At 43.0% G+C, this 14644-nt stretch overlaps 1 protein-coding gene across 2 annotated transcripts in view; it reads right to left on the reverse strand.

Moving 5' to 3' along the window:
- The window catches only part of AKAP7 (A-kinase anchoring protein 7), an 82109-nt gene extending 74814 nt beyond the window's left edge, over positions 1 to 7295 (reverse strand). The window contains exons 1-2 of one of the 2 annotated variants that reach the window (XM_021540701.3): positions 7136 to 7252; positions 420 to 569 (exon numbers count right to left, since the gene is read on the reverse strand). In XM_021540701.3, coding sequence (XP_021396376.3) covers positions 420 to 569; positions 7136 to 7214 — 229 coding nt within the window. In that variant the 5' untranslated portion in view covers positions 7215 to 7252. Of the gene's footprint in view, positions 1 to 419; positions 570 to 7135 lie in introns of both variants that reach the window. The other variant, XM_021540700.3, reaches the window with a different exon arrangement.
- Between the last annotated feature and the right edge of the window lie 7349 nt (positions 7296 to 14644).

Here is a 14644-nt window from a genome sequence, read left to right on the forward strand (position 1 = left end):
CATAATTGTGTTTCTCTTGGCTAATTTCCTTGAGCCTTTGCAGACCCTCTCCCACCAGGCTGCAGTCATCCACTGTCCAATTAGAAGTGTACTTCCAGTCTCATGCTGGGAATACACATATTGAAGGACAGCTCACACAACCCATCACCTCAGAAGCTCACATATATCAATGTGAATTGACATATGAAATTTCTTTATTCTGTAACTCATTGCTCAACAGGATAACAAAAGGCTGAATTCTTAACGTGCTCAAGTACTGCAGGACTGAATAGTAATAAGAGATGCTCTGGACTGTAACCTGTTTTCAGGGAGACTGTTCCATGTACATGACCCATGTGAGCCTGCCAACACAGGTAGGACCAAGAACTGAGTCCATGATGTGTCTATGCTTTCACATTACTTCTGTTTAATGTACTTACTAGCACATTCATCTTCAATATCTGTGTCCACAAATGGCATTTCTGCCATTAGAGAATCTATTGAATCAGCAGCACATGGCTCTTCACTCTGTTGTGTTTTTTCATTATTCTCTTTAAAGATTTTCTTTTGCTGTATATTTTCCAGCCCATCTGTAATATATTTAAAATAACACACTGGATCTTAGTTTTTGATATATAAAACAGCTAAGAGACATTACACATAAGCAATATACGAAGTAAACAGTTCATTAATTATCAGCAAAGAAATATTGACATATAACCCTGCAAGGATCCTGTTCTTCTTTCTCAACAGATCAGTAAAAATACCTCAACATTTTATATGAAGTAGCAAAAAAAAAGAGTTCTGCTTTCTATAATTTAATAACCTATGGTCTCATTTGGTTCCAAGTAAATGAAATTACTGAAAAAAACCAAAATTGTAACTGAGCATAAAAAATAATACCCTTCAAACATCACATAGCGTCACTTTAGATAACAGTAATGGCATATGAAACTCAGTGCAGACAAACATTGGCAAATTAATTCCAGTGTAAACATACTGAAAATGAGCCATGAAGAAGCAGCAGGAAGGGAATCCTAGCATTCCACATATAACAAAAGGTTCTCAGCTGACTTTGTCATTCAGGAATGAGATGATTACTGTATTCCTGCATCTCCCACTTAGTATAGCATGTTTTAGACAACAATTATCTGAATTTCATATTCTAAAAACTGACTTCTAGTATTTGAGCTATAGAAGGAAGTCAATGTAAATGAAAACACATCTTGCATGTACAAAAATATACATAAAGTTCTACCTTAGCGTAATACCACAATAACAGAATATTTTGAGTTAGACAGGACAGAATAATGTCCATTAACTAGTTTTTTAAAAAGTCTTTCTTCCCAAGATTACTAACTGAGCATGAGTCATTTCCTTATGTCTGCTTCACACTTCTGCATCAGTAAACCCCAACATTGGCATATTAAGTTATACCTTAAAATAAAAGAATAAGCAAAATCTTCTCTAGCATCAAACAATGGGCATATAATCAGGAACCCAGCAATACTCTTTTGGGACAACTCCACAATGGGATTACTGTAGTGGGAGGAGCTGTGTGTTAGACTTGCAGTTTATCCCAGGATAGCTCATTACTACAGACAACACACTTTCAAAGCTCCTCTCATGACTGGTGCAGATGGCCCAAATCTGGCCTAAGAGGAAAATTCAGCAGCAAAAGTGTACACTATGTGCTTAAGGCATGCAAGGATATACATGTAAAAAATCAATGTTTCAGAACCAGTGTGGGTGATTATCACCCTGTGGAATGTTTCTTACACATATAATTTTATGCTAGGGAAGATAAATAAAAGAACAACCTGATTAAATGCTAATTCACTCCAGGCTAAAGTATGGAAGCATAAATCACTCTCTGTTTGTAGCCTGACACCTAACTTTATCCCCACAGGCTATCCAAAGGAAACAAAGTATTTAGATTTGTTACTTGTTCCTCTGCAGACACTAAAGAACTATGCATAACAAACAGATGCTAAAGCAATAATAAAATTACTTAACATTTAGATTAAAGCTCACACACAACATTGTTTCTGGTATCCACAAGCATACAGAAAACTGTGGATCCAAAGAGATCTCAAAGTGAAGGACAAGACAGAGGTCCATGAAACTCACAAACAAGTAGGGGCAGGGGCAGAAAACCTCGAAATTCAGCAGTGCAGAATCACCAGCTGAGAGTAAAAGGGGTTTGTTAAGGTAGCATCAGCTACAGAACAAGGACTCGCATAAATCTGAGGGATGTCTATTGCAGATAACGGGTTTCCTTTGCTCTGTCTGCTCAAAAAGCAACCTACTTGCACCACTTTGCAAAATGCAGTCTGTTCACAATGGCAAAGGCACAGCTGAAGTAATTAACTATGCATTTTCAGTAAACTGACCTGAACAGGCACTGTGTCTAAAGCACAGGTCGTGCTTCTACAAAAAAAAAAAAAAACTCCCACACTTCTTTGAAAATACTAAGTAAAGAAATCAGCAACAAAATTCAAGAGTTGCATTCTACTTACTAATACAACTTGAAAACAAGATTTTTCAGACTTCTTGACATAATGTTCATAATCTGAAGCCTAGAGTACAAAGCTAGCTTCTGTAGGAACTCCTTGACCATCAAGCTGTTATAGGATAAGCTCTTTTTCTCTTTTTTCTTAATTGCATGTTTAATTACATTTGCCTGAATTTCATATATGAGTAGGTATATCCATTATTCCTTTATTTGTATTTAAGTGACTGCTGATCTTCACCAGCATTTGCCATCTGTTCCAGCAGGAAAAAAAAAGATCACGATACATCTACCTCATAAAGGAGAGACCACAAAAACAAGGAGCAACAAACCATATCTGATCCCAGCTGCCTTCTCTACATATTCAGATTATTGTTTCAGATAGAACAATCTTCTATTATTTGACATGTAAGTATCACAGATCACAGTGAGACTTGATCTTCAGGCACTGTTCCCTTTCACTATGTTTATGTGTTTAATAGGTTTATCACAGAATCAATTAGGTTGGAAAAGACCTCTGAGATCGAGCCCAGTGACTGAATACCACACTGTTAATAAGGCCATGGCACTAACTGCCATGTCCAGTCTTTCCTTAAACCAGAAACATGACTCCAATGTTTCTCTGAACAGTCCATTCCAATAGCCAACCACTCTTTCCATGAAAAATTTCTTCTGAATGTCCAACATAAACCTCCCCTGGTGTAGCTTAAGTCTGTGTCCTTTTGTCCTGTTGCTGGTTCCCTGGAAGAAGAGGCCAATCCCTACCTGGGCAGGCTACAGCCTCCTTCCAGGTAGTTGTAGAGAGAGATAAGATCCCCCTGAGACTCTTGCTCCAGGCTAAACACCCTCAGCTCCCTCAGCTGCTCCTCATCAGACTTGTGCTCCAGACCCTTCACCAGTGCCATTGTCCTTCTCTGGACACGCTCCAGCAACTCAATATACTACCTTAATTGAGGGGCCATGAACTGGACACAAGAGTTGAGGTGTGGCCTCATCAGTGCCAAAAACATTGGGACAATCACTGCTTGAGTCCTGCTGGCTATTGACAAGATGCCATTGGCCTTCTTGGGCACCTGGGCAAACTGCTGGCTCATTCCCACTGGGCCACTTTCTAGCCACTCTGTCCCCAGCCTGTAGTACTGCAGGGGATTGTTGTGGCCAAAGTGCAGGACCAAGACTTGGTCTTGCTGAACCTCATATCACTGAAATCAGCCCATCGATCCAGGTCCTTCTGTAGAGCCTTTCTACCTTCCAGCAGATCAACCCAACTTGATCTTGTCGGTGAATTTGGTAGTAGAAGACTTGATCTCCGCATCCAGATTATCAATAAAGATATTGTACAGGACTGGACCAAACACTGATCCCTGGGGATACCACTAGTGACCAGCTGCCAACTGGATGCAGCACCATTCCCTACATCCCTCTGTGCCTGGCTGTCCAGCCAGTTCTTAACCCAGAGAAGAGTGCACCTGTCCAAGCCATGGGCTGACAGCTTTGCCAGGAGTGTGCTATGGGAGATGGTGTTGAAGGCTTTGCTGAAGTCCAGGTAGACAATATCCACAGCCTTATTCTCATCCACCAGGTGGGTCATCTGGTCATGGAAGGAGATCAGGTTGGTCAGGATTATCTGCCTCTCCTAAACCTGTGCTAGCTGGGTCTGATCCTTTGGTTGTCCTGCCTGTGCTGTATGCTCATACTTAAGATGACCTGCTCCATCACCTTGTTGGGCACTGTGGGCAGGCTGCTAGACCTGTAGCTCCCTAGATTCTTCTTCCAGCATTTCTTGTAGATGAGCATCACACTGGCCAGACTCCAGTTGCCCGGGACCTCCCTGGTTAGCCATGACTGATGATAGATGGATAATGGACATAGGCTTAATGAGCTCTTCTGCCAGTTCCTCATCACCCTAGGATGGATCCCATGCAGCTCCATACACTTGTGAGCATATAGGTGGTTAAGCAGGTTACTAACTACTTCCTCCTGGATTACAGGGGGTCCATTCTGATTCTCCTGTCTGTCTACCAGTTCAGCAGGGGCCAGCTGCCCCAAGGATAACAAGTTTTCCTGTTGAAAAATGAGACAAAGAAGGAGTTAAGTACTTCAGCCTTTTCCTCGTCTTTGGTGACTATAATCCCCTCCATGCCCAATAAAGAATGGAGGTTTTCCTTGGCCCCCTTCTGTTATGAATGTATTTATAAAAACACTTTTCATTTTCCCTAATAAAAGTAGCCAGAGTAAGTTCTGAGCTGTCACCTCTCTAATTTTCTCTCTACATGACCTAACAACACCCTGAAATACTTCTGAGTTGCCTGCCCCTTTTACCAAAGGTGATACACCCTCTGTTTTTCCTCCAAGTTCCTGTGAAAGCTCCCTGCTCAGCCAGGTTAGTCTCCTTCCCTACCAGCCTGTCTTTCAGCGCACAGGGACTGCCTGCTCCCACGTCTCCAAGATTTCTTTCTTAAAGTATGTCCTGTCTTCCTGGCCCCCTTTGTTTTTAAGAGCTGCTTCCCAAGGGACTCTCTAAATCAGTGTCCCGAATAGGCCAAAATCTGTCCTAGCAAAGTCCAAGATAGCGGTTTTGTTGATGCCCCTCCTTACTTCAGCAAGTACTGAAAATTCTTATCGCATTGTGGTTGCTCTGCCCAAAACAGCCTCTGACCACCACATCTCCCACCAGCCCTTCCCTGTTCATAAAAAGCAGGTATAGCAGGACACTGCCCCTGTAGGCTCCCTCACCAGCTGTGTCAGGAAGTTATCTTCCAAATGCTCCAGAAATTTCCTGGACTGACTCCTTTCCACTGCTGGGTCTCCAGCAGACACTGGCGGGTTAAAGTCTCCCACAAGAACAAGGTCTAGTGATGGTGTAACATCAGCCAGCTGCCTACAGAATATTCCATCTGCCTCTTTATCCTGGTTGGGTGGTCTGTAGTGGATTCCCACCAGGATATCTGGCTTACCAGCCTTTGCCCTGATTCTCAGCCCTAGGCACTCAAACTTATCACCACTATCCTCAAGCTCTGTGCTGTCAAAGCACTCCCTGAGGTACAGAGACACCCCCTCCCTCTTCTTCCTTGCCTGTCTCCTTGAAGAGCTTGTAGCCACCTGCTGCAGCACTCCAGTCATGACAGTCACCCCACCACATTTCCCTGATGGCAACTATATCATGGCTTTCCTGCTGCACGATGGCCTCTGGTTCCTCCTGTTTCTTACCCACACCGCCTGCACTGTGTCGATGCACTTCAGCTAGGTACTGATTTCATTCCTAACTCTGGCATGCAGCCCCTAGGCTTGTCCCTGGTGAGCCTGTCTCATCCCCTTCCCCCTTCAAACTTTCTCAGTCAGCTCTGCCAACTCATTGTTTAGAACACTTTTGCCCCTGTTAGACAGGTGAACACCATCTGCAGGCCTGGTGCCACATAATCTCCCCACAATAAAAAAAAAAAAACAAAACAAAACAAAAAAAAAATTCCACCAATGGCACCATCTTAAAGCCATCTGTTGATCACATGGGTTTTCCTGTTCTTTCTGGCCTTCATCTCTGATACCAAAGGAATCGAGGAAAACATCACCTATGCTCCTGTCCCTTAAACAAGACAACCCAGCACCTTGAACTCCTGTTTCATTACCTTGGTACATGTCTCATCAGCCTTGTCGCTGTCAACCTGGACAGCCAGCAGAGGGTTGTAACCAGTGGGCAGAATTAGCTCAGGGAATCTCTTGGTAATATCCCTTACCCGGGCCACAGGAAGTCATCAGACTTTCCTGTGGAATGGGTCCGACCAGCATACAGAGCCCTCAGTTCCCCTCAGAAGCAAGTCAGCCACTATAGCTGCCCTTCTTTTTTTTCTTAATAAGTGTATTTGTGATCTGCCTGGTTGACTGCATTGGTCTGGAAGACCCTCCAGATAAACCTTCTTTTCCACTGTTGTCTGCCTGACCCTCCAGATCCAGAGCCTCCTACCTATTCTGTAAGAGGACCTAGGGAAGTAATGGATGCCAGGAGCAGATTCTTCCACCTCTCTGAGAAGGGACCTTCTTCCATTCGCCCCATCTGCCTGATGGCAAGAGGGTTGGGGCTCCTTGACTCTTGCTGAGCTTTCACTCACTGCTTTCTATTCATACTTTTAACAACAAATAAATCATTTAGAGACAGTTTAACTGAGAGCTGCTGTAGAAGTAGATGGTCTTAGTGTCGATGCATTTTGAACCTCTGGTACTGGCACTACAGTTAACATAGCTAAGGAATTACTACTACTACTACTACTACTACTACTACTACTAATAATAATAATAATAATAATAATAATAAAAGCTTCTTGTGGAAAAAATGGCAGGGTTAGCATTCAGCCAGGTCACATACACAGGGAACTAAGAAGAAAAGGAGTAGTAGTAAACTTAGGGGTTAAAAAGGTAGATTTAGTGTTCAGTCAGGTCGGATGTATACACTGTCGGCAAGTCTAGGGAGCGAGCGGGGCAGTCAGGAAAGCGCCAGAGCCTTATAAACAAGAGTCCTACTTAACAATTAATAACTTAATAATTAAGTTGAAAAGTTTTCCGCACGCCCCAGCGCCCGCCCGCAGCCCGGGGGGAGGCGGGCGCGGGGTCCCTCCCGCCCTGCCCTGCCCGCTGCCCCGCGCCGCTCACCGTGCTCCGGGGCCGCGCTCCGGCCATCGCCTCCGACCCCTGCCGACTCCGCGGCTGCCTCCGCCGGCCGCAGCGCCATGGGCACGGCCCGCCGGGCGAGCAGGGCTCGGGCCGCTGCCGAGCACAGCGAGGGGAGAAGCCGCCGCAGCAGCGGCCGCATGCTCGGCCGGGGGGAACAGCGCTGCCCGCCGCGAAGCCGCGGGGCCGGAGCGCGTCTGGCGGAGCCGCCGCGCCCCTCGGGGAAGCGGCGGGGCAACGGGCCCGTGCGGCCGCGGAACTACAGCTCCCAGCACGCTCCGCGGCGGGCACGGCGGGAGGGCCTGCCCTCAGCCGGGCCGGCGCGCTCCGGGCGGCGGGGCGCCCCTCGCGGCGGGCGGCGGGGCCGCGGCCGGGGAGGGCGGGTCGGGCGCGGCTCCCGCTCGGTGTCGCAGCGAGAAGCGGCTGCCCCAGCGCCAGCCCCGCGCACGGGATGTGGCGTCCCTCACAATAACCGGCTGTGGCTCAGGGCGGCAAAGCGGTGATTAACAGTGATTTAGCAGCGGAGAATGGACAGTCTTGCTCTGAATGTGCTCTGCTTCACGCAGCCCCGGCCACAGTGACCGCTGGCACTAAGGGCTCTGCTCTGACTGTGTATTCTCGTGTTGGAAATGGCCTCAAGGGTAATAAATTGCATAAATATAGAAATTCTGAAGTTACCGAATAGACTTTAAAAACTGGCTGGCAAAGAAAGATAAAAGGATGTAAAGGTATGCGCACAGGGTTATAAGAGTGGCTGGAACCGGTGGAGAGACAGATAAAAAGGGCTGTGTATGGGAGAGGCTGCTTGTCCGAAGGAAGGAAGGGGAGACGGTCTTTTCCTGCGTAAATAAAGACTTGGTGCCTCTTGGAAGCCAAATCCTGTCAGGGCGTTGGGTGGGAGAAGCCAAGCTAAATGCCACCTGGTGCTTTTGCTACTTGCTTTATCCATGTAAACCAGATCTGAGGGAACAGGTGATGTATATGCAGATAAAGATTCCTACTTTCATTTGTGAACACATAGTAAGGGGTAGTGTCATGACACATCACTAGATGTTAGTTGTAAATTGTCATCAGGCTGAACTCTTGCATTTTTAGCTTTGGCAACCAGCCCACTGTTGAGCCTCAAGTTGTTGGCTAACAAGCCCGTAAATTCCTTACAATACATTTCCACAAAAGTGTCCTTAATTTTATACCATACACTTTATTATGTTCTCAACTTGCAAAACAAACCACTCAAAGGTGCTGTCTCAGAAGGCCCAACGCACTTCACACTTCTGTGAGCTCCCTACACCCACAACAAAGTTCAGTATGGGAGGTAGAATATGCCTGGCTGTGGCTATGCTCTGCCAGGCAAAGCAAGGGCCGGGGGGGAAATAAAGAAAGAAAAGGGAAGGAGAGTACAAAGAATATCACCAGTCCTCAGATCCTGCACTGATCCTGCTGTGTTGGAGGGGCTGGAGCTGGGATCACGAGAAAGAAAGTGAAAGACAAAGAGAGGGAAAAGAGCAGGAGAGGGCATGACCTGCTTTCTTTTCTAGATAACCTGGTGCAAGCCTCTTACACAAACCATATCTTTTGCCCTGTTTTGTTGATGAGTGCACAGCCAGCCCTTGGAGCCCTCCCACAGGAGGTGAGTGGGGACAGGGACACTGAGCACAAGTGTCAAGGTGAAGCAGGAAGCTGGGTCAGAACAGTTCTGCCCCACCTCTACATCTTTAGATCAGACCTTTCCCATTGTAACAGTCACAATGTTTGAGACAAAAAATGCTTATGTCCGTTTCTCCAGAGATGGAAAAAGCAAATAAATAGGATGGTTGGAGGAAACTGCTGGAGGTTAGAAGCTGGTTGAAAGAAGAGTGAAAAATGGGGCCAGTTCCTGTCTTTGGCTGCTCCTTTTGCCATTATTGTGATCCATTTTGAGCTGTGTTTGCCTTTCATATATATTTTTAATTTGATTTGCATAGTTCTGTAGAGGCCAAAGGATGGATGTGATGCAGAAGTCTAAGTTGTGTGGGATCCAAGAGAAGCTTTTGGATGAGTCTGCTGGCAATTTTTATTTCCATTTCATTTGAATATCAGCTATCATTAGGAGACTAAATGCATAAGTGTTCATGTCTTCCTAGCCCATTTCCATTGTCAAGTACAATACTTCCATCAAACTTTGATTCTAAACAGTTACAGATCAAATACTGGAAGAAAATATTTTTGGAATTAAGTGTCTTTTTGTAAATATGAATTTTAAAAGCAATTTGGATCTGAAACGGCTCCAAATCAATTCATTAAGTTTTTTGCAGAAATCTTCAGCAAGAAAACTTTAGGAAAAAACACTTCTGTTTGTAAAATTGACAGAAGAGACCAATGTGATGTTTAAATTAAGGTAGAATTTAATAGTGCTCTTAACAAATAAAAATGCAGTGCATTTTTATGGAGCTAAAATTGTCTGTAACCAGCACCCACTAGCCTGGCATTAAAATGATGCCTGTAGCTGTATTCTTTGGTCATACGACTTGCCTAAATATACTACCTCCAGGATGAGAGGAAGTGAGAAATGAAAAGTACCTCAGCTGGAGCTGGTAGCAGTTCCCATGAATTGTCCCTACAAATCACAGAAGTGGTGTTGGAGAGAAATGTTCAATTGAGGACTAGAAATATGAAGTAACAAGTTGTGATTTTTCTGCCTGCCCAAATACTAAATGCACAAGTTTCACTGAGGTCACTGACCTGGTGCCTGGCAGAAACTGCTTTTCATTACTGCTTAGGTTTGGCCTGAAGCCAGCACTTTATCAATTTTCTGTGGCCTTGCCTTTATTAAAGAAAGTTTCTGATTAACCTCTCAGCAGTACAGTTGTCCCTTCAAAGAAAAAAAATCACATTATGACAGCTGAGTGACGCTGACAGAAAGAGGAAGCAGGGTCAGCTCTGTGGTTGTATTTGCTTACACAACTGCATTGCCAGTGCCTGTTAGCCTCTCACCTACCTTTCCTCCTCTTATCCACCCACTAATTTTAGGCAAATTCTGTAGAGTATTAGAGGATTCAGAGGTATTATATTCCCACACCTTTCCTGAAAGTGGGTGGTTTGGGAGAAAAGAAAGATCCATTTCGCTCCCAAATAAGGGAAAGAAGAAACAGTGCTGTGTGTCTTTTTTTCCAAGAGTGGCTATCCATGAGTATTGGCCAGCTCCTTACACTGTAGGTCACGGCACATATTATCAATACGTATTATGTCTTATCTTAGTCAAGCAAGAGATACAGGGGAGCTATGAGCTAGGAGTATTTGGGGCATGACTCACTGAGGGAAGTTAGGTAGTAAAAAGGCAGGAACGGGATATGTTGCAGGGAGCCTAGAGGAGACATTGGGATATTGTATAGGACATGGGAGGGAGTTGAGGGTATTGTAATGAGAGGGCATGGAAGCTGTAGGGGAAGCTTGGGTTGTTGTGATAAGAAGGGAGTACGTAACTGATACAAAACAAGTCTTCATTACTGTTGCTGCTGATGCAGCATCTTGTATTCTGACAAGTAAGGAAGAATAACAGACCGTGACCTGATAGTAATTAGAGATTTGCCAGAGAAACAAAGAAAAGTTTGAGCTGCAGTACTACAGATGATGGAAAATGAGAGGTAGAGGGGTACCTAGGATAAGGTAATTTAATGCAAAGGTCAAAAAGCAAGTAGTCTGGAGTCTCTACAATAACTGATATAAAAGGAAGGAGTGCATGAAGGTGCTATCAGATGTAGTTAATAAATAGAAAGTGTATTTGATTGACATCTGACATGAAAAAATAATATAAATGGATATTTTCATGATCTGTTGATCACAGGCAGTTCATTTACATTTCAGGGGGAGGGAACAGAACAGCAGAAAGCAGCTGATAAATCAACTGCTTACCAAGAGCAGCAGTTCGTCACTCGCTACCCTCTGAATAGCAACCTGTTATGAGGGACATGGGCTAAGGATCAGCATAGACAAACAAATGCTGTTAATGTCAATGTAGTATTTCAGACACTTCCAGGTTTTTCCAGGATTTTTGAGGAATGACATCTGTTGCTGCAGAAAGGATCCACCTAACAAAGTGGGGTCAGAATGTCTTTGCCAGCTGGCTTGCCACCCTCATAAGGATGGGTTTAAACTAGGTTTAGTTGAAGGATGGAGAAGCAGTCCCATCAGACTTAAGATGGAAGAGAACTGGAAGAGAACTGAAGAACTAGAAGCTGGTGTGCTGACAGAGAGGTAGTGGTAGATAATGGGAAAGCAGGTGCAGGATAGCATGATGGCAGAGATTGCCTGGCATTTAGAGGGACCCCAATAGGCTGGAAAAGTGGAACAGTACATGCTTGCTACATGATATTCAACAAAGACAGTTGTAAAGCCTTGCATCTAGTGCCTCATGGGTTTTGGCAAAAATGGCTGGATGCACATCTGCACTAACTTAATGGTCCATTGGCATACTTTACCAACTTGGACTATTCACTTGGTGTTATTGTTAGGTGTAATCTCTATCATGAACTCCTACAGAATTTGCTCCCTGAGCATAGCATTTATTAAACCTAATTTATTGCTTTACCCATTCACCTTGCAAGTTTTATCTCATTGGCTAGTTTTAATATTTCGTCTTAAATACTTCAAGCAGCAGACATAGAATATGCTTTCCCAATCTATGTTTTTCCCAATTTAATCTTCCTTTCACTTTTCAACACAGAAAATCCACCAGAAATCATGTAGGTGAATCCTCATTCTGTACCAGAGTTATATCATCCTTTTCTAGTCAACAAAATCAGTCTTCCCTATGTTGCTCCATTGTCAGTTTGACAGAAGATATTAATTTCTTTAATTTTATCTCAGAAGCACAAATTCCATCACTACATTTTCCAAAATGTGAGGTAATTCAAATACAAATAATAAAATGGAACATCTCCAGTAGTTCATCTTTTGTAATGTGAGTAAATATCTTTCTTTTTCATTTTTAAAAAAATATTTATATACATGCAAACAAAACTATAATATAGAAAATAACTATAAGTGATTTTGACTACCACAGTCTTGTTTTTCTGATTATTGACACATATAATGTGGATTTAAGCAAAAGGTTGCCTGTCCTGGAGACCGTTAAGTATGCCAGTCAGCAGAGTGAAGACAACATTCAGTTTGATAGGAAACCTTCACACTCCTGCAATATGAGAGACTGTACACAGAAATAAAAACAGATTACACTTTTTAGAACTTTACTAAACCCACTTCACTTTTTAGCTCTAGAGGTCAAGTTAGGTTTGATCTGGAATGTTCAGTTTCCTGGAGCTGCTCTTTTTTTCTGACTGAAAAAGAGATTTGGAAAACAGGCATGTGTAGGGAAAAAGTAGATGGAAAGTGTTTAAGTAAGAGAAGACACTGCCTGCAATTAAAAAGTTTGAGTGAATATGGCCAACTACATGCAGAAGTCATGCAGCTGAGACACTAACTAGATCCTGCATTCCTTGAGCAAAAGACACTTTACTGGGAGTCTTAAGCAAATAAAGAATGCAGTTTTGAATCCAGAATTCATATTATTCCAGATGTGGGTGGGGGAAATACGTATTTACTTACTAAACTGAAAATTCTTGATTTTACGCCACCGGTCTATTCTGTTTCTTGGTCTTCTCTTGTTCTTCTGTCTGTCTCTACCTTCAGATACTAGGGGTTTTTTTTAAGCTCTGGCTTCCTACCTTCTCGAGCTTCAGGTACTGCACAAACAGACTGCACTTATGACCACTATGCAGGCTTTGTATGTGGCTTTGTATCTATTTCCTTCTCTTATCCATGGATTTTCTATCAAGTTAGGATGCCTGTGGAATAAAGGCAGTATCTTTCCTGCACCTATATGCAGCCTATTGTCCAATTAAGAAAAAACAAATCTATGTTCCTTATTTGCCAGAACATATTAGAATTCTTCCTGAAGTTCAGCTCACCATTCTCTTTTCATGCATTTCTGGTTTGTACCTGCTGTTTTTCTTAAGAGGAGCCCAGACATTAGTTCACAAGCACTATCAGAACTTCTGACAGTTGCTCATTTAGCCTAAGGTGTGAATGTATGACTCTTCACCAGTCAATAAAAACAGAGGCTTATGTGAACTGTAATTCATATAATAAGTAAACAGTTGTTCTAGACATGCTCTACTCTCCCTGAACAACCAGGATTGTGTCTTGCTTAGACACAACCTGTAATCCGCATGTTGTTTAAAAGGCTAAAGTTGGGTGAAATGGATCAAGACCTGAATTTTGTTATCACCTGGTTTAGAATTAGGAAAACCACTTTGTGTTTTAGCCCAGTACTTGTTCTGGCAAAGCCTTTTGAAGCCCAGATAATTAAATTCAACATCTGCTCTCTAAGTGGAAACACTTGAGTCAAAACAGCCTTTTTTGATTGTTATACTAACTCTCATCATGATGGAAGAACCTGCTATGGCTATGGCTAATGCTGCAAAGCTTGAGTGCTCAGAAAACGTCACGCAGTGTAGGTTTTATGATCCTGCCAAGTTAGAGCCTACCTAGGAAGAAATAATTAAGCGGTGTTGTTTTATGTTTCACATGAATTTTGAAATTGATTTACTCCTGGTGTTGCTGGGTGTAACCATGAAAAAAAATCCTCCTCACCTCTCACATCAGCAGTCTCCTAAGATGTCTATTTATGTTTAACCTAATGTCTAAAACAAAAAAACAGTGATGCTCAAAATACCTTTCCTACGAGATATTCAGGGAAACAGTAACTTATTGTTTGAAGAATAAAAGCACCCCTGACCTCAACAGAAATGAGAGATCTCAATTCTAACATTGGTTCAGCTACCACTCAGACTTGGAGCAATGTCACCTGGCATCCAGTTTTTGTCACTGAAATCTCTTAAGACTTATTGGATCCATCAGAATGTATGGATCTGAGGCTATTTGCTGATGGTGGAGTTTCTTGATCCTGTTCTTGAGGCTGAAGGTTTTAATCTATAAAATCACAAGGATGAACCAGTTCAAAGCTCCCTTATTTACAATAATTATTTTAACCTAGATCAATGACATTAATTTACTCTTGTCCACATTCTAGTGTGACAAAGCATGAAAAAAACAAATGCAATGAAAGAAAACACATTCTGACTAACGGGGAAAGAGACACTTTTTTAATTATCCAGATTAGCACACTGTTATGTCTTTAACAGATTATATCATACAGATCTTATTCAATACTGCAGACTTTTGTTGAGCCACATTTCCATTCACTTTCACACTCTGGCACTAGATGATCTTCAATAACTGAAAGGGAGGAAAACATTTACATTTCCAGTAGTACATCTAGCTTTCAATCCAGTCTAGAATGATGTTTTAAACAGCCCTATTGAAAGAACCATGTTTGGGTCATTTTGTCAGGCATCCAGTCTGTTTCCATAAGCCAATATGTGACTAATATAATGTATCTGTGATAGTGGTCTAACAGGTGTTTAATACAGCTAGTGTAAAGAGAGGAGATGG

Source organism: Lonchura striata, chromosome 3 (assembly GCF_046129695.1).
Source record: "Lonchura striata isolate bLonStr1 chromosome 3, bLonStr1.mat, whole genome shotgun sequence".
Lineage (NCBI taxonomy): Eukaryota > Metazoa > Chordata > Aves > Passeriformes > Estrildidae > Lonchura > Lonchura striata.